General features: G+C 39.1%; 1 protein-coding gene across 3 annotated transcripts in view; it reads right to left on the reverse strand.

The window, feature by feature from the left end:
* ABCC10 (ATP binding cassette subfamily C member 10) overlaps positions 1 to 26,333 on the reverse strand; it is a 628,132-nt gene that overhangs the window by 81,746 nt on the left and 520,053 nt on the right. For all 3 annotated transcript variants that reach the window (XM_053712768.1, XM_053712767.1, XM_053712766.1), the window contains 2 exons: positions 24,551 to 24,696; positions 24,055 to 24,152 (listed from right to left, as the gene is read on the reverse strand). In XM_053712768.1, coding sequence (XP_053568743.1) covers positions 24,055 to 24,152; positions 24,551 to 24,696 — 244 coding nt within the window. The remainder of the gene's footprint in view (positions 1 to 24,054; positions 24,153 to 24,550; positions 24,697 to 26,333) is intronic.

The following is a 26,333-nucleotide window of genomic DNA, read 5'->3' on the forward strand; positions in this document are numbered from 1 at the left end:
TTTTATGTTTATGTAATTGTTTATGTTTTAGTTTTAATTCAAATGACTATTTTAGACTTGACATGTCGACTTGCTTGAGATGCAAACACATAGGCACTGATTTTAGGACCAAAGATAGACCCGGCCCAGAAGCCACACAGTATTTTATTATGGCACCATGGCACAGAAACGACTCACCCAACACTGAGGCAACTCAACTTAGTTCATCTAAAACAATAATCCTAGTCTGGGAGGGAGAGGTAGCTAGTATTTGAGATGGCAAACACAGCGCATAACATTCATTTTCTCACAGCTAATGCCAAGGGACTTAACAGCCAATACAAGAGGAATCTAGCATTAAGGGATCTTAAACAGAAGAAAGGTGAAGTGATCTATATACAGGAGACACATTTTCTCAAGGGGAGAGAACCTAAAACTTTTGCGTTTAAATTTGGGAACTCGTACTACGCATCAAATTCCATTAAAACAAACGGAGTAGGTATCCTCATAAAGAGAGGTATCCCTTTTACCCTAATTAAAAAACATGCAGATAAATCAGGGCGGTACCTAATTCTAGTTGGCAAATTATATAATTCAATGGTCACCCTGGTGAATGTTTATGCCCCTAATATAAAGCAAGATATATTCTTTAAAAGACTCTCTAACTTACTCTTAGAGGTAGCCAGGGGAGCAGTGATAATGGGAGGGGACTTTAACCTAACCTAACCTTGAACCCTACCTTAGATAACTCCAATCACTCTTCCTCCACACCACACCGAGTGATCAACATGGTTAAGTCACATTTGAGAGACCTTGCCCTACACGATGCTTGGAGAGTGACATACCCCGATAGGATAGAATATACCTTCTATTCTAACCCCCACCATAGACACTCACGTATTGATTACTTCATGGTAGATGTCACAAATCTATCCAGGGTAACACGACTAAAGATTCTTCCGAACTCATGGTCTGACCATTCAATAGTCAGTTGTGAACTAAATTGGCCACACATCCCTTGCAAACAATATACGTGGAGACTGGATGAGAGCCTACTAGAGGACCCGGTTTATTTCCAGAAATTAGAAAAAGTAATGGGAGAATATTTTGACATCAACACGAACACAAATCCCACACTGGATATTAGATCCATATGGGAAGCACATAAATCCGTGTTAAGGGGAGAAATAATCAGTATACAGTCATACCAGGCCAAACAAGCCAGCAGAACACTAAATGATGCACTACATTTATTAGAGACACTGGAGAAACAAAGGGAAGTGAATTCTACAGACCCTGTAATCCAACAGAAAATAGTTGACTGTAGGTCATCGATTAACTCAATGTTGGGAAAAGAATGTAAAATTAGTGCATTTAAATTGAGACAAAAGTACTATGAGGGAGACAACAAATGCGGTCCAATCCTAGCAAGGAAATTAAAACGCAAAATAAATAGGAACTACATTCTCACTCTTCGTAATAGACAAAATAAGGAAGTACACACCTCAGACCAAATAGCAGAATCCTTTCGGGCGTATTACGAACAATTGTACAATTTGAAGGGTGAAATAGAAAACCCCACGGACCAAAATAGGTATATTCAGGAATACTTGAGTAATGTAACTTTGCCCCAACTAACAATAGATCAAAACAACACCCTGAAAGCCCCGATAACTTTTAAGGAGATAAAAGACGTAATAGCCCAATTACCAGCAAACAAAGCACCAGGGCCGGATGGCTTCTCCAACGGCTATTTCAAAAAATTTAGAAACACATTGATCCCCCATATGTTGACACTATTTAATGACATAACCGAGAAGTCACCCTTTTCAACACATAACCTAGAGGCATACATAACAGTGCTCCCAAAACCAGGTAAACCCCCAGATAGACCTGAGAATTTCCGACCAATTTCGTTGTTGAACTCCGACCTAAAAATCTACTCAAAAATTCTTGCAAATAGACTAGGAATGATTTTACCATCCCTTATCTGTGGTGATCAAGTGGGCTTTATTCAAGCACGCGAAGCAAAAGATAATACAGTCAGGGCTATACATCTCATTAACTACTTGCAAGACAAGAAAATACAAACGGCAGTGATCTCCACTGACGCGGAGAAAGCTTTCGACCGCGTCAGTTGACTTTTTTTATGCAGGGTTCTAGGGAAATTTGGGATGTGTGAAGCATTTATTTCAAAAATCATGGCTCTATACACGCTTCCCACAGCCAAGGTCAGAGTGAATGGGATCTTCTCTGGGGTCTTTAATATCTCAAATGGGACTAGACAGGGGTGCCCACTGTCACCCTTGTTGTTCGCATGCGTAATAGAGGCCCTAGCGACTAAAATAAGATCAAACATTAGGATAAAAGGTCTCCACATAGCAGAGACTGAGCATAAGGCCCTGTTGTATGCAGACGATATCTTGTTTTTTTTAACATCTCCCTTAGAATCGGTTCCCCAATTACTAGAAGAATTTGACAAATTTCATGTGGCATCTAATTTCCTAATTAATAAAAACAAATCAGAACTACTCCCATTACAATGTGATAAGGCCTTATTAGAACAAACACAAGATATTTGCACGTTTCGTATACAAAAAAAACAGTCTAAAATATTTGGGGATCATGCTAGCACCATCCATTCAGGAGATGTTTGCGCTTAATTATAAAACTCTACAGAAGTCATTGATAGCTGACATGTCATCGTGGCGTTCCCAACATATTACATGGTTGGGCAGAATCAATACTATCAAAATGAATGTCCTACCCCGTATTCTATACTTATTACAGACACTACCTATTCCCTTACCCCTAAACTTTTTGACTAAAATGCAGAACGCCATGTTCGACTTTATTTGGGATAAAAAAAAAGCAAGGATAAACAGAAAATTAATGTGCGTTCGTATTAAAGACGGGGGGCTGGGGGTTCCCAATCTTAAAAAATACAGACAAGCAGTCTTCCTACAAAGAGTAGTAGACTGGTCCACAAATTACGAATATAAGGCTTGGGTAAGACTTGAGCACGACCTTACAGAGCAAAGACATCTAGGTACACTGTGCTGGCAGAGACGCACAACATTGTCAAACAAAATTAGTCAAAACGCACCTATCCTAGAAACTATTAAAGTATGGGACAGGATACTAGTAGAATACCCACACATATCATCCAGGGCCTCCCCACTAACTCCTCTTTTAGACAATATAGATTTTGCGCCAGGATTAGGATTAATAAAGTCGCATAACAGGTCACAAAAAACGAGAACCATCATGATGTTACATTTAGGGAACGAACAACATTTGAGAACAAGTGAAGAACTGATCGAGGAGGGGCTCCCCATATTTCGTAATTGGTATTTCCTAAGACAGTGTCATTCATACCTATATAAACATAAAGAGAGGAACAACTTCCTACGCTCCTTAACCCCTTTTGAGGTATTGTGTAACTCAACCTCTCCCATTAAAAGAACCCTTTCCCTCACATACTCCATATTACAAACCTCATGCAGTATTCCTCATTACATTGATAGCTGGGAGAAAGAACTAGAAATAGAATTGACGCACAAAGACAGACAGCAAATTTTCTCAGCAGTAACTAAGGTATCCGCCTCCAGCAAACTAATTGAACTGAACCTCAAAATAATCCAGAGGTGGTATCTTACGCCTGTTAGAATTAGCAAGTTATTTCCTTCATGTAGTGAGCTCTGTTGGAGATGCGGGGAACACCCAGGGACAATGTCACATATTTGGTGGACATGTCCTCCAATTGCAAAATTATGGGAAGAAATAGCAAAAGAGATGTCAGGGATGGTGGGAATCGCTTTGCCTCCGGATCCACGTATCTGGTTATTCAATGTTATCCCAAATAAGACCCCAAAGGATAAGAGGAATCTAATTTTCATAGGTAGCAATTGCATAAAACAATGGGTGGCCAAGAACTGGAAGAGCAGAAACATACCTAGTATAGCACAGTGCCTACACACATTTAAACAAATTTTAGACCTTGAAGAATACACATATTTAGTCAATAAGAGATTAGATACTTACACCCAAATGAAGGTACTGTGGGAAGACCACGTAAAAACCAAAGACCACACACCCGTTCAATCAAGGGTGCCTTAGTGGTTAAAAACAACATTTCACTCTAGGGAGTCACGCATTCAGTTGTTAATTCAATAGGGTCTATACTATTACATATCCAAGTATTGCAATCATGTCATTTGAAATTAATGTTTTAGTTTGTATAATTTGTATAAGTTATATTAGTTTTCATGTTTAGATATATTCATGTTAATAGCAGTACACTAAGAGCACGTAAGATGTATTATGGAAAAGGCATGTACTTGTATTTCTTGGCATTGAACAAAATGTATTATACCCTTTTCTTTTTCAATAAAACTGCTTTTATAAAAAAAAAAAAAAAAAAAAAAAAAAATAACAAAGACCCCCAAAATAAAAAAATGCCCTACCCTATTCTAAATTACAAAAGTTCAAAGCTCTTTTACCTTACCAGCCCTGAACAGGGCCCTTTGCGGGGCATGCCCCAAAGAATTCAGCTCTTTTGCCTGTAAAAAAACACATACAATACCCCCCCCAACATTACAACCCACCACCCACATACCCTAATCTAACCCAAACCCCCCTTAAATAAACCTAACACTAAGCCCCTGAAGATCTCCCTACCTTGTCTTCACCTCACCGGGTATCACACCGATCGGTCCTGGCTCCAAAATCTTCATCCAACCCAAGCGGGGGCTAGACATCCATCATCCGGTCGCTGAAGAGGTCCAGAAGAGGCTCCAAAATCTTCATCCTATCAGGGAAGAAGAGGCGATCCAGACCGGCAACCATCTTGATCCAAGCGGCATCTTCTATCTTCATCCGATGAGGACCGGCTCCATCGTGAAGACCTCCAGCGCGGATCAATCTTCTTCCGACGACGTCCAACTGAAGAATGACGGTTCCTTTAAGGGACGTCATCCAAGATGGCGTCCCTCAAATTCCGATTGGCTGATAGGATTCTATCAGCCAATCGGAATTAAGGTAGGAAAATTCTGATTGGCTGATGGAATCAGCCAATCAGAATCAAGTTCAATCCGATTCGCTGATCCGATCAGCCAATCAGATTGAGCTCGCATTCTATTGGCTGTTCCGATCAGCCAATAGAATGCGAGCTCAATCTGATTGGCTGATCGAATCAGCCAATCGGATTGAACTTGATTCTGATTGGCTGATTCCATCAGCCAATCAGAATTTTCCTACCTTAATTCCGATTGGCTGATAGAATCCTATCAGCCAATCGGAATTCGAGGGACGCCATCTTGGATGACGTCCCTTAAAGGAACCGTCATTCTTCAGTTGGACGTCGTCGGAAGAAGATTGATCCGCGCTGGAGGTCTTCACGATGGAGCCGGTCCTCATCGGATGAAGATAGAAGATGCCGCTTGGATCAAGATGGTTGCCGGTCTGTAGCTATTGTAGCTATATTAGGGTTTATTTTACAGGTAAGTATTTAGCTTTAAATAGGAATAATTTATTTAATAAGAGTTAATTTATTTCGTTAGATTTAAATTATATTTAACTTTGGGGGGTGTTAGTGTTAGGGTTAGACTTAGCTTTAGGGGTTAATACATTTATTAGAATAGCGGTGAGCTCCAGTCGGCAGATTAGGGGTTAATACTTGAAGTTAGGTGTCGGCGATGTTAGGGAGGGCAGATTAGGGGTTAATACTATTTATTATAGGGTTATTGAGGCGGGAGTGAGGCGGATTAGGGGTTAATAACTTTATTATAGTAGCGGTGCGGTCCGCTCGGCAGATTAGGGGTTAATAAGTGTAGGCAGGTGGAGGCGACGTTGAGGGGGGCAGATTAGGGGTTAATAAATATAATATAGGGGTCGGCGGTGTTAGGGGCAGCAGATTAGGGGTACATAAGGATAACGTAGGTGGCGGCTCTTTGCGGTCAGCAGATTAGGGGTTAATTATTGTAGGTAGCTGGCGGCGACATTGTGGGGGGCAGGTTAGGGGTTAATAAATATAATATAGGGGTCGGCGGTGTTAGGGGCAGCAGATTAGGGGTACATAAATATAACGTAGGTGGCGGTCGGCAGATTAGGGGTTAAAAAAAATTAATCGAGTGGTGGCGATGTGGGGGGACCTCGGTTTAGGGGTACATAGGTAGTTTATGGGTGTTAGTGTACTTTAGAGCACAGTAGTTAAGAGCTTTATAAACCGGCGTTAGCCCAGAAAGCTCTTAACTACTGACTTTTTTCTGCGGCTGGAGTTTTGTCGTTAGATTTCTAACGCTCACTTCAGACACGACTCTAAATACCGGAGTTAGAAAGATCCCATTGAAAAGATAGGATACGCAATTGACGTAAGGGGATCTGCGGTATGGAAAAGTCACGGCTGAAAAGTGAGCGTTAGACCCTTTCCTGACTGACTCCAAATACCGGCGGTAGCCTAAAACCAGCGTTAGGAGCCTCTAACGCTGGTTTTCACGGCTACCGCCAAACTCTAAATCTAGGCCTTAAAAAATAAAAGATAATAAATAAAAACAATTTGAATACTATAAATATACCAACTAAGGAGATTAGTTGACATCAGTGATAACATCTAAGCTCCCCAAAACTTATAAACAAATATATATAATAAAGTTTAAACTATAAAATAAACAAAAAATAAAAGTATAAAAAAGGATACCTAAAAATGAAGATATAATTATATATATATATATATATATATATATATATATATATTTATGTGTATATATATATGTAAGACACTAAGCAACCAACCAATATGTTGCAACATAGCAGAGTTATGTAATGTGTTTAAAGATATCAATATATATATACAAAAGATATATATCTTAACTTAATATAACAATTATACTATATTTTGTGGGAAGATATAACAATGTCTCAAACAAGTGTGAAATAGAATATGTAGAATGATATAACATAGTCTAGCCCTATGTCTAAGGCTACAACCTAAATTTAGATGGAATTTGGTGTATTACATTTCTAATTTATATTATTTTATTTTAATATAGGTAATTGATAAAATATCATGGAATAAAAGCATCTATATCTAATCTTTTGTTGATGCCTTCTGGTACTCTAGTATTTAATTCCAGAATCCAAAAGACCTTCCTCCTTAGTAATAGGTCAGTTCTATTCCCTCCTCTAGCAGTTTTGGATATGCTATCTATACCTATAAAGGAAAAATATTTAATTCCCTTACCATGTTGTCTAAAATGTTTCGCTATAGGGGTTTTGGCTTCTTTCTCCTCAAGTGATAATAGATGTTGTCTAATTCTTTCTTTTAGGGATCCAGTAGTGATCCTAATATATTGGAGAAAACAGCACTGGCAGGTGATAAGATATATTACAAATTGTGTGGTGCAATCAATTCTACTTCTAATGTCATATATCTTACCTGTAGATGTAGATTTAAATGTCGTATTCTTTTGTGTAAAGGTACAACTTTTGCATGGAATATGTCCACATTTGTAAAAGCCATTAGTCGGACTTAACCATTTAGTCAAAGATTTATTCTTATCCCTATCAGACAAATCAGTTCTAGTAATATCTCCCAACGTTTTAGCTCTTCTTGCAATGAATTTAAATCTATTTTTATTTGTTATTAATTTTAAAGTATCATCCATATGTAATATAGGTAAATTCTTGGTAAGAATATTACAGATTTCATTATATTGCAAACTATATTTTGTTATAAACAAAATATTGTCATCCTGAATTCTTGTACTAGGGCATCTCTTTTTTTGTTGAAAACAAAGTAGTTCTATCTATCTTAGACACCTCTTGTTCAATTTGTAAGAGAGTTGTTTTATTATAGCCTCTATGAATTAATCTCTCAGTAAGTTCTTTTGCCTGTTTGAAATATATTGCAATATTCAAGCAATTTCTGCGTATTCTTAAATATTGTCCTTTAGGAATACCTTTCTTAACACGTGGAATGTGGCACGAATCAGCATGTAATATGGTGTTTTTGGCCAGTGGTTTTCTATATATTGATGCCATTATCTGATGATTAGATCCAGTCTGTAAATGAATGTCCAAATAATCTATAATTGTTTTATCGTGTTGGCTGGTAAAATGAAGGTTATACTTATTTGAGTTCATGTATAAGAGGACATTATCAATAGTATTTATATCATCATCCTTCCATATAAGTATAAGATCATCAATAAATCTCCCATAAAGTATAATATTATCAGAAAAAGGGCAAAGGTCAGAAAAAAAACAGAAGCAAGAAATTTTGAGAAGCACAGAGGCACAGCTGGTTAACACATTTATTGGACAAAATATCCAAGCAAATTCACAAACACAGTGTTAGGAGGGCATTTGCCCTCGGGTAAAAATACAGAGAAATTTTTTTTTCAACTTAGACAGCAAACAGAAACATCGGCTAACGCGTTTCGGCTTGAGCCTTACTCATAGCCAAGATAAAAAACATGTAAACCTAGTGTGGTTTAAAAACTATAGCCCTCACAGCGGTTGGTCGCCAGGAATTCACACCCTCCTATTACAGCGACCAATCCTGTGTGTTGATGTCACATGCCCCTTCTGTTTGCGTAAGCAGTACCTGTTGCACGCCCACTTCTGTCCGTGCGCTGTACAACCTCTCTAAATCTAAGTACAGAGATTAAGTAAGTAAATTAGTGTCTATCGTTGTTAAACTACATTTTATGATGAAGCATAACCTAAAGGTATTGGCAAAATTCAGGAATCTGTTTGTAAATACTAAAAAGACAGTTCCGTTTGCATTGACCCCTTCAGCTTCATGCATAAGTTAATTTAGACTAACGAACTTAGGCCTAGATTTAGAGTTCGGCGGTAGCCGTGAAAACCAGCGTTAGAGGCTCATAACGCTGGTTTTAGGCTACCGCCGGTATTTGGAGTCAGTGATTAAAGGGTCTAATGCTCACTTTTCAGCCGCGACTTTTCCATACCGCAGATCCCCTTACGTCAATTGCGTATCCTATCTTTTCAATGGGATCTTTCTAACGCCGGTATTTAGAGTCGTTTCTGAAGTGAGCGTTAGAGCTCTAACGACAAAACTCCAGCCGCCAGAAAATAGCAGGAGTTAAGAGCTTTCTGGGCTAACGCCGGTTCATAAAGCTCTTAACTACTGTACCCTAAAGTACACTAACACCCATAAACTACCTATGTACCCCTAAACCGAGGTCCCCCCACATCGCCGCCACTCGATTAAAATTTTTTAACCCCTAATCTGCCGACAGCCACCTACGTTATACTTATGTACCCCTAATCTGCTGCCCCTAACCCCGCCGACCCCTGTATTACATTTATTAACCCCTAACCTGCCCCCCACAACGTCGCCGCCAGCTACTTACAATAATTAACCCCATATCTGCCGACCGCAAAGCGCCGCCACCTACGTTATCCTTATGTACCCCTAATCTGCTGCCCCTAACACCGCCGACCCCTATATTATATTTATTAACCCCTAATCTGCCCCCCTCAACGTCGCCGACACCTGCCTACACTTATAAACCCCTAATCTGCCGAGCGGACCTGAGCGCTACTATAATAAAGTTATTAACCCCTAATCCGCCTCACTAACCCTACCATAAATAGTATTAACCCCTAATCTGCCCTCCCTAACATCGCCGACACCTACCTTCAATTATTAACCCCTAATCTGACGACCGGAGCTCATCGCTACTATAATAAATGGATTAACCCCTAAAGCTAAGTCTAACCCTAACACTAACACCCCCCTAACTTAAATATAATTTAAATCTAACGAAATTAATTAACTCTTATTAAATAAATTATTCCTATTTAAAGCTAAATACTTACCTGTAAAATAAATCCTAATATAGCTACAATATAAATTATAATTATATTATAGCTATTTTAGGATTAATATTTATTTTACAGGCAACTTTGTAATTATTTTAACCAGGTACAATAGCTATTAAATAGTTAAGAACTATTTAATAGTTACCTAGTTAAAATAATAACAAATTTACCTGTAAAATAAATCCTAACCTAAGTTATAATTAAACCTAACACTACCCTATCAATAAATTAATTAAATAAACTACCTACAATTAACCTAACACTACACTATCAATAAATAAATTAAATACAATTGCTACATATAAATACAATTACATAAACTAACTAAAGTACAAAAAATAAAAAAGAACTAAGTTTACATCAGCCAATCAGATTGAGCTTGCATTCTATTGGCTGATCGGAACAGCCAATAGAATGCGAGCTCAATCTGATTGGCTGATTGGATCAGCCAATCGGATTGAACTTGATTCTGATTGGCTGATTCCATCAGCCAATCAGAATATTCCTACCTTAATTCCGATTGGCTGATAGAATCCTATCAGCCAATCGGAATTCGAGGGACGCCATCTTGGATGACGTCCCTTAAAGGAACCGTCATTCGTCGTTCAGTCGTCGGGCCGGATGGATGTTCCGCGCTGGAGGTCTTCAGGATCCTGCCGCTTCGCTCCGGATGGAAGACCATAGAAGATGCCGCATGGATGAAGACTTCAATCGGATGGAAGATCCTCTTCTGCCCCGCTTGGATGAAGACTTTGACCGGATCATGGACCTCTTCAGCCCCCCGCTTGGGCTTGGATCAGGACATCGGAGGAGCTCTTCAGGACGGATCGGTGAACCTGGATGGTGAAGACAAGGTAGGAAGATCTTCAGGGGCTTAGTGTTAGGTTTATTTAAGGGGGGTTTGGGTTAGATTAGGGGTATGTGGGTGGTGGGTTGTAATGTTGGGGGGGGGTATTGTATGTTTTTTTTTACAGGCAAAAGAGCTGAAATTCTTGGGGCATGCCCCGCAAAGGGCCCTGTTCAGGGCTGGTAAGGTAAAAGAGCTTTTAACTTTTTTAATTTAGAATAGGGTAGGGCATTTTTTATTTTGGGGGGCTTTGTTATTTTATTAGGGGGCTTAGAGTAGGTGTAATTAGTTTAAAATTGTTGTAATATTTTTCTTATGTTTGTAAATATTTTTTTATTTTTTGTAACTTAGTTCTTTTTTATTTTTTGTACTTTAGTTAGTTTATGTAATTGTATTTATATGTAGCAATTGTATTTAATTTATTTATTGATAGTGTAGTGTTAGGTTAATTGTAGGTAGTTTATTTAATTAATTTATTGTTAGGTTTAATTATAACTTAGGTTAGGATTTATTTTACAGGTAAATTTGTTATTATTTTAACTAGGTAACTATTAAATAGTTCTTAACTATTTAATAGCTATTGTACCTGGTTAAAATAATTACAAAGTTGCCTGTAAAATAAATATTAATCCTAAAATAGCTATAATATAATTATAATTTATATTGTAGCTATATTAGGATTTATTTTACAGGTAAGTATTTAGCTTTAAATAGGAATAATTTATTTAATAAGAGTTAATTAATTTCGTTAGATTTAAATTATATTTAAGTTAGGGGGTGTTAGCGTTAGGGTTAGACTTAGCTTTAGGGGTTAATCCATTTATTATAGTAGCGATGAGCTCCGGTCGTCAGATTAGGGGTTAATAATTGAAGGTAGGTGTCGGCGATGTTAGGGAGGGCAGATTAGGGGTTAATACTATTTATGATAGGGTTAGTGAGGCGGATTAGGGGTTAATAACTTTATTATAGTAGCGCTCAGGTCCGCTCGGCAGATTAGGGGTTAATAAGTGTAGGCAGGTGTCGGCGACGTTGAGGGGGGCAGATTAGGGGTTAATAAATATAATCTAGGGGTCGGCGGTGTTAGGGGCAGCAGATTAGGGGTACATAGGGATAACGTAGCTTGCGGCGGTTTACGGAGCGGCAGATTAGGGGTTAAAAAAATATGCAGGGGTCAGCGATAGCGGGAGCGGCAGATTAGGGGTTAATAAGTGTAAGGATAGGGGTGTTTAGACTCGGGGTACATGTTAGAGTGTTAGGTGCAGACGTAGGAAGTGTTTCCCCATAGGAAACAATGGGGCTGCGTTAGGAGCTGAACGCTGCTTTTTTGCAGGTGTTAGGTTTTTTTTCAGCTCAAACAGCCCCATTGTTTCCTATGGGGATATCGTGCACGAGCACGTTTTTGAGGCTGGCCGCGTCCATAAGCAACTCTGGTATCGAGAGTTGCATTTGCGGTAAAAATGCTCTACGATCCTTTTTTGGAGCCTAACGCAGCATTTGTTTGAACTCTCGATACCAGAGTTAAATTTATGGTGCGGCCAGAAAAAAGCCCGCGGAGCGTTAACAGCCCTTCTACCGCCAAACTCCAAATCTAGGCCTAAGAAATGTCAGTAGTGGAAATACATGTTTGGTTGAAAGTTGAGACTCAAGGATATACTATACAAATATAAGGCTAAATAAATTACCATCCCAAACTTTGCATATTAGCAAGTAGAACACAATGTTAAACCAAGGTATTATACCTTTGATAGAGCAAGTAATGCTACAAATAATGAGATTAAGCATAATTGCAAAATGCATTAATATTTACATGTAAGGGGAGAGATAAAAAATAAGGACTCACAAGTGAGTTATTATGGGTCAAGGTAAGGGCCAATAATACAGTGACATATAACGCATCCAAGTACGTCTCCCTGAGATCTAACTAAATGTGAGAACCTAGACTGACCAAAAATTGATCAAGTCAAATTCAGAGTTCAGGCCTTCTGGAACTCTCGTTTTCAGTTTAAATATCCAGAAGGCCTCTCTCTCTCCCAGTTTGTGTGTTCTATCAGTTAGTCCCTTCCTTGGAGGAATCTTGTCAATGATGGTCCACGTAAAGGACCCCAATGACTTCTGATGTTTTTCAGTGAAGTGCTTGACTAGGGGGCTTGTCATGGTACCCACTCTAATCTCTGACGTGTTCCTTAATACGTGTTCTAGCCTCTCTTGTTGTGAGTCCTACGTATTGAAGGGAACAGATGTTGCAAGTGACTAGGTAGATGATATAGGTTTGTCTACAATTCAAACAAAATTTGATCCTAAACCTTTCCCCAGTTGCACATGAGCTGAAGGAATCTCCTACATTTACCCTCTCACATGCCACACAAGTGTGGTGGTAGCATCTAAACACACCTACACAGCTAAGCCAAGAGGATACAACAGGATTTTCAGACCCGATCCTAGTGGGTGCTACAATGTTCCCAATTGTCCTGTTCTTTCTGTAAGCAAACCTAACCCCTTGGTCTATTACATCAATCAAGCCATCATCAGCTGCTAGAAGTTTGAAATGTTTACCTACTTTTTGGCAAATTTCACCATATTGTCTAGAATACTCAGTAATAAAGGTGACCTTAGTATTGGGATGATCATTTGCATTGAATTCTCCCTGTTCCTTCCTATTTTGGATCAATAACTTTTCTCTAGGGATTCTCTCCACTGCCTTTCTCGCCTTACTAATTATCTGGGTACTGTAGCCTCTTTCCTTTAATCTGAGTGCCAATTCATCCGCCTGTTTTTCATACACCGATGAAATGGTGCAATTCCTTTTTAGACAGATGAATTGGCTCTTGGCTACACCTCTAAATATCCTTTGTGGATGGCAGCTGGAGGCATGAAGGAGTGAGTTTCCTGCAATAGGTTTGCGAAACACCTCTGTTTTTATTTCATGGCCATGTATGCCCTCAAGTGTGATATCTAGAAAGTTTACTCGTGATTTTTGTACTTCAGATGTAAAACTTATACCCAATGGTATTGTTATCTAAATTGGCAATAAAATCCATCAGATGTGCATCCGTCCCTCCACAGATGAAGAGCAGGTCTTCAATAAAGCGACCGTACCAGACAATATCCTGTCTGTATTGGTTCTCCTCCCCAAAGACGTGGGACAGCTCCCACCAACCCATAAACAGGTTGGCATAGGAGGGGGCAAATTTGGCCCCCATCGCTGTCCCACGTCTCTGGAGATAGAAGCTCCCCCTGAACTCAAAATAATTGTGGGTAAGGAGGAACCTTGTAACCTCCACCACAAAATCCACAAAGTTAGAGTCCCCTCCAAAATGTTTGTTCATAAAAAATCGAATAGCTTCTAAGCCTTTTGTGTGCGGGATGGAGGTGTAGAGGGATTTAACATCCACAGTGAGCCACTTGTATTTCATTCTCCAAGTTACACCACCAAGCAGGTTTATTACATGTTTAGTATCTGCCAAATGACTCCACAAGGTGCTCACTATGGGCTGCAGGATATTGTCCAACCATTCGGACAGATCTTCAAGTAACGAACCAAAACCAATCACAATTGGCCTCCCATGTACATTTTCTACTGTTTTATGAACTTTAGGTAGATGATTAAAGGTAGCAATGGTGGTATTAGATACAATTAGATAGTTCTTTGTATCAGGGTCAATAAAACCAAACTCCACCCCATCATCTACAAGGGAGGCCAATAGGGATTGGTAGGTCCGAGTGGGATCCCCTGGCAATGCAGTGTAATCATCATTATTGAATAGCTGTCTCTCAGCTTCTGATATAAAATCATCTTTATCCTGTATTACTATGGTCCCACCTTTGTCCGCAGCCCTAATAATGATGTCATAATTTTTACCCAACTTTTCAAGCGCCCTCTTCTGTCTGTTGGTGATGTTATTATGTTTACCGCTAACAGACTTATAATACAGACGAGTAAGGTCCTCCTTTACCCTCTTTTGGAATTTCTCGAGAAGGTTGCCCCTACATTGTATGGGGTAAAAGGTGGACTTCTCCCGAAATGATGGAGTTCTAGCACTGGTGTGCCTGTCCACTCCCCCACTTTCTCCCAGAGATTCCAAAGTTCCAATGTTGCACATCTCCTGGAAGTCAAGAGTATTGTCTCTTAATGTTCCCACAGCCCCTAGACTGACCTCATTACAAATGTTATCGTGACTCTCATATTCCCCTTTCTTGGGGTGTGTATTAAAAATATCTTTAAAGTTAAGTCCCGTATCAATTTATTAACATTCAGCAAAGTTCCAAATAGGTTAAAATCAGCTGTTGGAACAAAGGTTAGCCCCAAACTCAAAACCTCCAGTTCGTGGGAATCAGGGGTATATTTTGATAAGTTTATTATGTTCCATAACCGTAGTTCCCCCTCCTTCTTCCTCTCCTTTGTGGATACCTCCATTGTTCCTTGTACTGGTGGGTCGGATCTCGGTTTTGATTACCTCCCCCCCCCCTTCTGGTGTTCTTTGGGGGATGGAAAAAACCTGTTACAATTGGGTTTGTTCTCGATCACTGATATCACTCCAGCCTCCTGGTCCAGGTGCTGTCTTGTCCCTATAGTTTGACTGTGAATGAAAGTGGGAAGTAGGTGCTTTGAGGATAGGGGAATTCACCTTAGGTCTCACAACCTGTTCTGGAGGACGTTCTTCACCCCCTGACCCTGATCCCTCATCCAGGGATTCACCCTCACTTTCATAAAAATTCACCCTTCTCCCTCGATTGCGTCTGTGTCTGTTCGAACCACGACGTTGGTTTGGGTGGAATGTGTTCCTATTTTGTTCTCTTCTTAATAATGATCTATCCCTTTTATTCCAAATATATACTCTATTCAGATCATAGTCCAGCTGGTCCCTTAAGTACTTATTATGTTTGACTTGAAGGAGCAATGTTTTTGCCTCAGCCACTATTTGTTGTAGGGTGTTGTTAAATTTTAGGAAATTCGATTCCTCACTTCGTGTATTCAGCTCTTTTTGCACTTCCCTAATTTTCAGGGTAGTATCCTCATCCTTTGGAACTTTGCTGAATGTTAATAAATGGATACAGGACTTAACTTTAAAGAAAATTTTTAATACACACCCCAAGAAAGGGGAATATGAGAATCACGATAACATTCGTAATGAGGTCAGTCTAAGGGCTGTGGGAACATTAAGAGACAATACTCTTGACTTCCGGGAGATGTGCGACATTGGAACTTTGGAATCTCTGGGAGAAGGCGAGGGAGTGGACAGGCACACCAGTGCTAGAACTCCGTCTTTTCGGGAGAAGTCCACCTTTTACCCCATACAATGTAGGGGCAACCTTCTCAAGAAATTCCAAAAGAGGGTAGAGGAAGACCTTACTCGTCTGTATTATAAGTCTGTTAGGTGTAAACATAATAACATCACAAACAGACAGAAGAGGGCGCTTGAAAAGTTGGATAAAAATGATGACATCATTATTAGGGCTGCGGACAAAGGTGGGACCATAGTAATACAGGATAAAGAGGATTTTATATCAGAAGCTGAGAGACAGCTATTCAATGATGATTACACTGCATTGCCAGGGGATCCCACTCGGACCTACCAATCCCAATTGGTCTCCCTTGTAGATGATGGGGTGGAGTTTGGTTTTATTGACCCTGATACAAAGAACTATCTAATTGTATCTAATCCCACCATCGCTACCTTTAATCATCTACCTAAAGTTCATAAAACGGTGACCAATTGTGAGCGGTATTGGTTCGTTACTTGAAGATCTGTCCGAATGGTTGGACAATATCCTGCAGCCCATAGTGAGCACCTTGTGGAGTCATTTGGCAGATAATAAACATGTAATAAACCTGCTTGGTGGTGTAACTTGGAGAATGAAATACAAGTGGCTCACTGTGGATGTTAAATCCCTCTACACCTCCATCCCGCACACAAAAGGCTTAGAAGCTATTCGATTTTTATGAACAAACATTTTGGAGGGGACTCTAACTTTGTGGATTTTGTGGTGGAGGTTACAAGGTTCTTCCTTACGCACAATTATTTTGAGTTCAGGGGGAGCTTCTATCTCCAGAGATGTGGGACAGCGATGGGGGCCAAATTTGCCCCCTCCTATGCCAAACTGTTTATGGGTTGGTGGGAGCTGTCCCACGTCTTTGGGGAGGAGAACTAATACAGACAGGATATTGTCTGGTACGGTCGCTTTATTGACAACCTGCTCTTCATCTGGGGAGGGACGGATGCACATCTGATGGATTTTATTGCCAATTTAGATAACAATACCATGGGTATAGGTTTTACATCTGAAGTACAAAAATCACGAGTAAACTTTCTAGATATCACACTTGAGGGCATACATGGCCAGGAAATAAAAACAGAGGTGTTTCGCAAACCTATTGCAGGAAACTCACTTCTTCATGCCTCCAGCTGCCATCCACAAAGGATATTTAGAGGTGTAGCCAAGATCCAATTCATCCGTCTAAAAAGGAATTGCACCATTTCATCAGTGTATGAAAAACAGGCGGATGAATTGGCACTCAGACTAAAGGAAAGAGGCGACAGTACCCAGACAATTAGTAAGGCGAGAAAGGCAGTGGAGAGAATCCCTAGAGAAAAGTTATTGATCCAAAATAGGAAGAAACGGAGAATTCAATGCAAATGATCATCCCAATACTAAGGTCACCTTTATTACTGAGTATTCTAGACAATATGGTGAAATTTGCCAAATAGTAGGCAAACATTTCAAACTTCTGGCAGCGGATGATGGCTTGATTGATGTAATAGACCAAGGGGTTAGGTTTGCTTACAGGAAGAACAGGACATTTGGGAACATTGTAGGATCGGGTCTGAAAATCCTGTTGTATCCTCTTGGCTTAGCTGTGTAGGTGTGTTTAGATGCCACCACCACACTTGTGTGGCATGTGAGAGGGTAAATGTAGGAGATTCCTTCAGCTCATGTGCAACTGGGGAAAGGTTTAGGATCAAATTTTGTTTGAATTGTAGACAAACCTATATCATCTACCTAGTCACTTGCAACATCTGTTCCCTTTAATACGTAGGACTCATAACAAGAGAGGCTAGAACACGTATTAAGGAACACATGTCAGACATTAGAGTGGGTACCATGACAAGCCCCCTAGTCAAGCACTTCACTGAAAAACATCAGAAGTCATTGGGGTCCTTTACGTGGACCATCATTGACAAGATTCCTCCAAGGAAGGGACTAACTGATAGAACACACAAACTGGGAGAGAGAGAGGATATTTAAACTGAAAACGAGAGTTCCAGAAGGCCTGAACTCTGAATTTGACTTGATAAATTTTTGGTCAGTCTAGGTTCTCACATTTAGTTAGAGCTGAGGGAGACGTCCTTGGATGCGTTATATGTCACTGTATTATGGGCCCTTACCTTGACCCATAATAACTCACTTGTGAGTCCTTATTTTTGATCTCTCCCCTTACATGTAAATATTCATGCATTTTGCAATTATGCTTAATCTCATTATTTGTAGCATTACTTGCTCTATCAAAGGTATAATACCTTGATTTAACATTGTGTTCTACTTGCTAATATGCAAAGTTTGGGATGGTAATTTATTTAGCCTTATATTTGTATAGTATATCCTTGAGTTTCAACTTTCAACCAAACATGTAGTTCCACTACTGACATTTCTAAGTTCGTTAGTCTAAATTAACTTATGTATGAAGCTGAAGGGGTTAATGCAAACAGAACTGTCTTTTTAGTATTTACAAACAGATTCCTCAATTTTGCCAATACCTTAAGGATATGCTTCATCATAAAATGTAGTTTAACAATGATGGACACTAATTTATTTACTTAGATTTAGAGAGGTTGTACAGCGCACGGACAGAAGTGGGCGTGCAACAGGTACTGCTTACGCAAACAGAGAGGGTGTGTGACATCAACACACAGGATTGGTCGCTGTAATAGGAGGGTTTGAATTCCCAGCAACCAACCGCTGTGAGGGCTATAGTTTTTAAACCACACTAGGTTTACATGTTTTTTTATCTTGGCTATGAGTAAGGCTCAAGCCGAAACGCGTTAGCCGATGTTTCTGTTTGCTGTCTAAGTTGAAAAAAAAATTTCTCTGTATATTTACCCGAGGGCAAATGCCCTCCTAACACTGTGTTTGCGAATTTGCTTGGATATGTTGTCCAATAAATGTGTTAACCAGCTGTGCCTCTGTGCTTCTCAAAATTTTCTTGCTTCTGTTGCTTTACTTTTGGTCGGAGTGAGCACGGAAAGCATAGCTGAGGGCTGCAGGGTTTGGCATAACGGATGGGAGCGCTCGTAGAACATGGGACTGAGGATTGCCTATAACTGTCAGTGAATTGCTGCACAATTGTGATTGAAGCTGCATCCCAGGTGTGGAACGTATTGGCCGCTGGAGATGTGCAAGCAAGGAGGTATGTGCAGAACCGCTGCAAGGTAATTGTGTTACTATTTGCCTGTCAGGACTGTATACTATAACTGCATGCATCTTTTGGTAACCGTAAGGTCAGTTCTCTACACAGTCTAGCTAACGTGGGGAGGGAGGAACCCCTGTATGCTATTTGGACAAGCGCCAGGACCCCAGGGGGATCCAATTTGAGTGTTCTGTGCATGTATAAGGATAAAAGTGCAGGTATCTGCAAGGTATATTGACACGTCCACTCTTGCCATTTCTTGTACCCTGGGCTTAATTTACACCCATCTTCTTGTTTCCTCTGTTGGTGCTAAAGTCAGAAAAAATAAGGCAATATTCCAGCCAACCCATGTAAATATTAGCAAATGCAGGGGCAAATTTAGCCCCCATGGCCGTCCCGCTCTTTTGTAGATAATATTCTTCTTTATATACAAAATAGTTGTGTGAAAGCAAAAAATCTGTGATTGTTATAATAAATGTTATGAAGTTACTATCATAATCAGTATGCCTATATAACATATCTGATAGAACATTGTGGGGTATGTTAGAATATAGGGCAGTAACATCTATAGTTAACCATCTATATTTATCTTTCCATGGTATATCATTAAGTTGTTCTATTAAATGAGAACTATCTCTGATATAACCTGGAAGAGCAAGGACTACAAGCTGTAGTATATGGTCGAGCCATTCACCAAGTCTTTCACAGAGAGAACCATTGCTGGCCACTATTGGCCTGCCTGGAGGATTTATTATTGTCTTATGAATTTTAGGTGTAATTCTAAAATACGGTATTAGAGGATCCTCAACCAATAAGTAGTCCATCAAGTCTCTGTCCATAAAATTGTTCTCAAAAGCAGTATCTAACAATGACATCATTACCTGTCTGTAGGACAAGGTAGGGTTAAAGGACAGCTTAATGTAGAGTTCTTTATTGTTAAGTTGTGACATCACTTAATTGTGATATTGTTCTTTGTCTAGAATAACTACTGCCCCTCCCTTGTCCGCCTGAGTGATAATAATGTCATTGTTATTCTTAAGCTCATTCAGTGCTTTTCTCTCTGCTTTAGAAAGATTATCCTTACATCTATAGGTCTCGGATTGGATTTTTTTATTTTGAGAAATTAAATCTCTTTCAATAGCTTTTTGATACATATCAATATTAGTGTCTCTACTGTGTATAGGATAAAAGTGAGATTTATCTTTATAATGAAATTTTGTGTTGGATTTAGATCGTAGATGTGTATTAGCTTGTGCAGATAAGGTGATAAGTTGTGTTAGATCTTTCAATACAGTGTAGTGTAATCCTACTGAAGGAGAGGATGAAATAGAAGATGATAAAAGTGTGGTGGTGTCATGTTCAATTTCTATATTAGAAAAATGTTTCTTTAACACAATCTTACATATGAAATTGTTTACATCTAATATAGTATTAAATAAATCAAAATTGGTGGTTGGTGCAAAACTTAAACCTTTATTTAAAAGTGATAACTGTGCCAAACTTAAGTGGTATTTTGAGAGATTGACTACTACTCCTAACTTTTGTGGTTCTTCCGTATTCTGCTGGGGTATCTGAAATTTCCCTCTCCCTTTTTTGGTGTACTTGTTTGTTGAGGTAATTGAACTAGTGATTTGAAATCCTGTCTCACTGGTAACTCACTATCACTAGGGCCTGGTGTGCCTTCATTATGTTCGCTTTCTATAGATGTAGTGGGATCTATATCTTGATGATCAGTATCTATACTAGAAAATGTAACTTTTTTTCTGAAGATTGTTGTCTTTGATGTCTTTTATAATTCTTATTTTTCTTTTTCTTATTTGTCTTGGTGTTATCATTGGTCTTTTGTTTAGTGGTTTGATTAGTTCTTCTGATACTTTTTTGCCATGAATAGACTGTGTCTAATTCATAGTCTTTTGCATCTCTTTGATATTTTTTAACCTTTCTCTCTGATAATTCTGAGTCTAGTTTGTTTATAGTTTAATTTAATTGTTGTTGATATTCGCTATATTGTTTGGTCTTCTCAAATGTTTTGAGCAATCCAAACAATCGGTCTATCTCTTGTAATATAGTATCTCTCTCATTTTTTTTATGTTTTACAAGTTGTTTCATACAGATAATGGAACAGTTAGTTAAATTAGTATTCCACTCTTCCATGAACTCTGGTATATGCACTGCAAATGTAGGGAACTTTTTCATTCTGAGGCCCCTGGGTACTCTATTCTCTGTAATATATAATTCAAGAAATTCAATATCCCACCATAAATTGGTCTCTCTAAATCTTAAATTCTCTAAAGAAGAAAACACCATAGATAAATCTTCCTCACAAGTATCATCTGAAATCTGGGTATGGCTCTTTAAGGCATTAACCATAATAAGCTTACGTTTTGTTACATCTATAACCCCTGTGGGTATGTGTTCAGTAGCCATTGTATGGTAATGTTAGGAATATATGAAAAAATATGTAAGTATATATATATATATATATATATAATAATTTGTATAAAAAAGAAATAAAAAAAATGTGATCATATATTCTCTAATGGTACCTCAATGTACCATTTATAGTAGACAGTTGTGTATATGAACAAACCTTAATGTATATAATTAGTAGAAAAATCGTAATAGCAGCACCATAAATTGCAACATAAGGAGCTAAACAAACATTTCAAGAGTAAGAATCCATGATTCACTAACACAAAAATGGGGATTGACACGTAGTAATAAGCTCAGGTAGAACCACACAGTGTATTGGCAGCTCTAGTAGATATATGTAATTCCAGTCCCGTTTTTGGTATTATATGAAACTGCATAAATATTTGATAGTATGAAATAGTCCCAAACTAATCCAAACTAGTGGGATAACTGATCGCTATGTAAATTATTTGCGATCTTTAGCGATCTTATATATATATATATATAAATTGTCACACAAGCCTATATCGCCCATTTGATTTTTTCCTTTATTTCAAATAAACAGTTTAAGGAAACAGAACCCTACACACTGATTAACCCCTTTAATCCCTGAAGGAGAAGCAGTCTGTCTCTCTAAAAATCACAATGAGTGCCTGCACGCTTCCCAATAATACCCCAACTAGGGTATAAAATGTCCCAATCAGTGTTGCAGAATATATAAAGTGCACAATCTCCCATCTCTTAGAAGATAAAAGGCACTTACCTGCATTCTAGCCATCCTGCAGCCAGACGACTCACAAAGTATGAGAGGATGCCACTCCTCACAGAGACCTGTGTAAAAAGAAAGACAGAGTAAACCTACTCAGGCTTTCTATACCAGGACAGCAACATGTTAGGAAAACGCAGCAAAGCCCACTTTACAAGTTCCTAACTGCTTTAAAGCTACCACAGCCCTGCTGAAGAGACTAACGTGGAGTACAGCTATACCCAATTAGTGATGGAAGATCAGAGCAATCCTGCCCTGACTTCAAAATAAAAAAATCTTGATAGAAGAAGCTTAATCAGGACACCTAATTACTTCACCACCTCCTTGCACTGGAGGCAAAGAGAATGACTGGGGTTTGTGGGAAGAGAAGCGATACTTAACAGCTCTGCTGTGGTGCTCTTTGCTTCCTCCTGCTGGCCAGGAGTGATATTCCCAATAGTAATTGATAATGATCCGTGGACTCACTGTGTCATTAGAAAGAAATTAAGTTGTTTCCTTTAATAGCACTCAGCTAATACGGCTTAAAAATCGCAAATGCGATAATTCAAAGTGCCAAACACACACATTCCTGATAACCTTCAGAACTAAGTGAAATTTCCCCTGCATAACTCATGAGCCAAATAAGGAGTTAACTCTTTCCTTTCCATAAGAGAGTTTAACCCCTGTCTTCACTGTCACATTACATAGTCCCTGCTTTACTGCCATAAATAATCTTTTCCACAGGATTCTAGTCACAAGAATTTGCAGTCTTAAAGGTTAACCCCTTCAATGTCAGCCTCCTAGCCCCAGAAGACAAAAGGCACTTACCTGCACATCTAGCCGTCCGGCAGGAGGACAGCATACAAGGCGTGAGAGGATGCCACTCCTCACAGAGACCTGTAGAAAAAGAAAGAACAGAGTAAACCTACTCTAACTTTCTATACCACGGGCAACAAATATGTTAGGAAAACGCAGCAAGGCCCACCTTACAAGTTCCTAACTGCTTTAAAGCCATCACTGCCCTACTGAAGAGACTAACGTGGAGTACGGCTAGACCCAAAAAAACTTGCTTGAAGTGAAGGAAATTCAATTTTCTTCAGACACCAAAACTTCACCTCCTCCATGCAACAAGGCAAAGAGAATGACTGGGGTTTATGGGAAGGGAAGTGATACTTAACAGTATGACAGTGGTGCTCTTTGCCTCCTCCTGCTGGCCAGGAGTGATATTCCCAACAGTAATTGAGGACGTCATGGACTCACCATATCTTAGTAAAGAAATGTGAATTTTCTATGCTGCAACTTTCTACTTCATATCTTAATATTCAGCAGAAACCATGAAGCAAACAGTGTTAATAGACTCAGATCCATGAACTAGGAATAAGTATGAAGTCTTCAGGAAAAGGTAAATAACGGCCAATAAAAGCGAGAGATAGACAGAGAAGACTTCAAGTGGAAAAGGAGAAGACAGGCAATAGAGGAGGAATGAACAGGAAACAGGAGACAATGGCCAAATAAGTACAATATCAATGAACAAAAGAATAAGTGACAACAGACTGACAAATGGACAAGTGAAGCCAGAGGATATATTGACCAAAGATGGATAGTGGACACAAATGTAACATGGAAGACTTCAGTACAAGATAATATGGAAAAGAAATGAGAGAAAAGTTATATGTATGCAACAAGTATACTAGATAGCCGTGTGAGCTAAACAGGAAGGATATAGACTAGAGATATGGAGTAGAGTGCAGAAATAAAATACAACTATCATCATATTCACATACATGGCATATACACACCTATTACCAGATAACTCACCTTTGCATGGGTCAGCAGGGCTCTGGCAAGACACAGAAGCTGCCTCTGCCCCAATGAGAAGTTTTTCCCTCTGTCACCAACATCGGCATCCAGCCCTCCTGTAGGGACACAAGACACACACATGAGGTGGGCAGACGGACATGAGGTGGGCAGACGGAGAGCAGACGCACATGAGGTGGGCAGACGGAGAGCAGACGGACATGAGGTGGGCAGACGGAGAGCAGACGCACATGAGGTGGGCAGGCGGAGAGCAGACACACATGAGGTGGGCAGAACGAGAGCAGACACACATGAGGTGGGCAGAACGAGAGCAGACACACATGAGGTGGGCAGAAGGAGAGCAGACACACATATAAAATGAGCAGAGGGAAGAGGGACAATGAACAAACACAATGGACAAGCACACACTTGGTGGAAAGTGGGAGAGCAGACATATATGAGAAAAACAAAAATATCCAAGTGAGATGAGATGAGGGACATCAAGCTGCCCCCTTACCAATACGGGTCACTAGGTCACATAGGTGGCATTGCTCCAGAACACTGATCAGTTCTCCATCAGTATGATGTGACAATGGATCCAGATTCTCCCGAACACTGCCACTGAACAAGAAAGCATCCTGAGGAATGATAGCAAGTCTAGACCTAGGGAGCAAGAGGAAAGCAAAGGTTGGTGCATAAAGTAGAAATGAACAAATACTTTCACTGATCTACTGAGGTTAATCACTTATTAATATGTATAAATGAGTGACTGATCTACATGTGGTTGCCAGGAAGAGGTTAATGACATTAATATGTAGAAATGAGTGACTGATCTACATGTGGTTGCCAGGAAGAGGTTAATCACTTATTAATATGTATACATAAGTGACTGATCTACATGTGGTTGAAAGGAAGAGGTTAATCACTTATTAATATGTATACATGAGTGACTGATCTATATGTGAATGCCAGGAAGAGGTTAATGACTTATTAATATGTATACATGAGTGACTGATCTACATGTGGTTGAAAGGAAGAGGTTAATGACTTATTAATATGTATACATGAGTGACTGATCTACATGTGATTGCCAGGAAGAGGTTAATCACTTATTAATATGTATACATGAGTGACTGATCTACATGTGATTGCCAGGAAGAGGTTAATCACTTATTAATATGTAGAAATGAGTGACTGATCTACATGTGATTGCCAGGAAGAGGTTAATGACTTATTAATATGTATACATGAGTGACTGATCTACATGTGATTGCCAGGAAGAGGTTAATCACTTATTAATATGTATACATGAGTGACTGATCTACATGTGATTGCCAGGAAGAGGTTAATCACTTATTAATATGTATACATGAGTGACTGATCTACATGTGGTTGCCAGGAAGAGGTTAATGACTTATTAATATGTATACATGAGTGACTGATCTACATGTGGTTGCCAGGAAGAGGTTAATCACTTATTAATATGTATACATGAGTGAATGATCTACATGTGGTTGCCAGGAAGAGGTTAATCACTTATTAATATGTATACATGAGTGACTGATCTACATGTGATTGCCAGGAAGAGGTTAATCACTTATTATGTATACATGAGTGACTGATCTATATGTGGTTGCCAGGAAGAGGTTAATCACTTATTATGTATACATGAGTGACTGATCTACATGTGGTTGCCAGGAAGAGGTTAATCACTTATTAATATGTATACATGAGTGACTGATCTACATGTGATTGCCAGGAAGAGGTTAATCACTTATTAATATGTATACATGAGTGACTGATCTACATGTGATTGCCAGGAAGAGGTTAATCACTTATTACTATGTATACATGAGTGAATGATCTACATGTGGTTGCCAGGAAGAGGTTAATCACTTATTAATATGTATACATGAGTGACTGATCTACATGTGATTGCCAGGAAGAGGTTAATCACTTATTAATATGTATACATGAGTGACTGATCTACATGTGATTGCCAGGAAGAGGTTAATCACTTATTATGTATACATGAGTGACTGATCTATATGTGGTTGCCAGGAAGAGGTTAATCACTTATTACTATGTATACATGAGTGAATGATCTACATGTGATTGCTAGGAAGAGGTTAATCACTTATTATGTATACATGAGTGACTGATCTATATGTGGTTGCCAGGAAGAGGTTAATGACTTATTAATATGTATACATGAGTGAATGATCTACATGTGATTGCCAGGAAGAGGTTAATCACTTATTAATATGTATACATGAGTGACTGATCTACATGTGGTTGCT

The sequence above is a fragment of the Bombina bombina genome, chromosome 4 (genome assembly GCF_027579735.1).
Source record: "Bombina bombina isolate aBomBom1 chromosome 4, aBomBom1.pri, whole genome shotgun sequence".
Taxonomy (NCBI): Eukaryota; Metazoa; Chordata; class Amphibia; order Anura; family Bombinatoridae; genus Bombina; species Bombina bombina.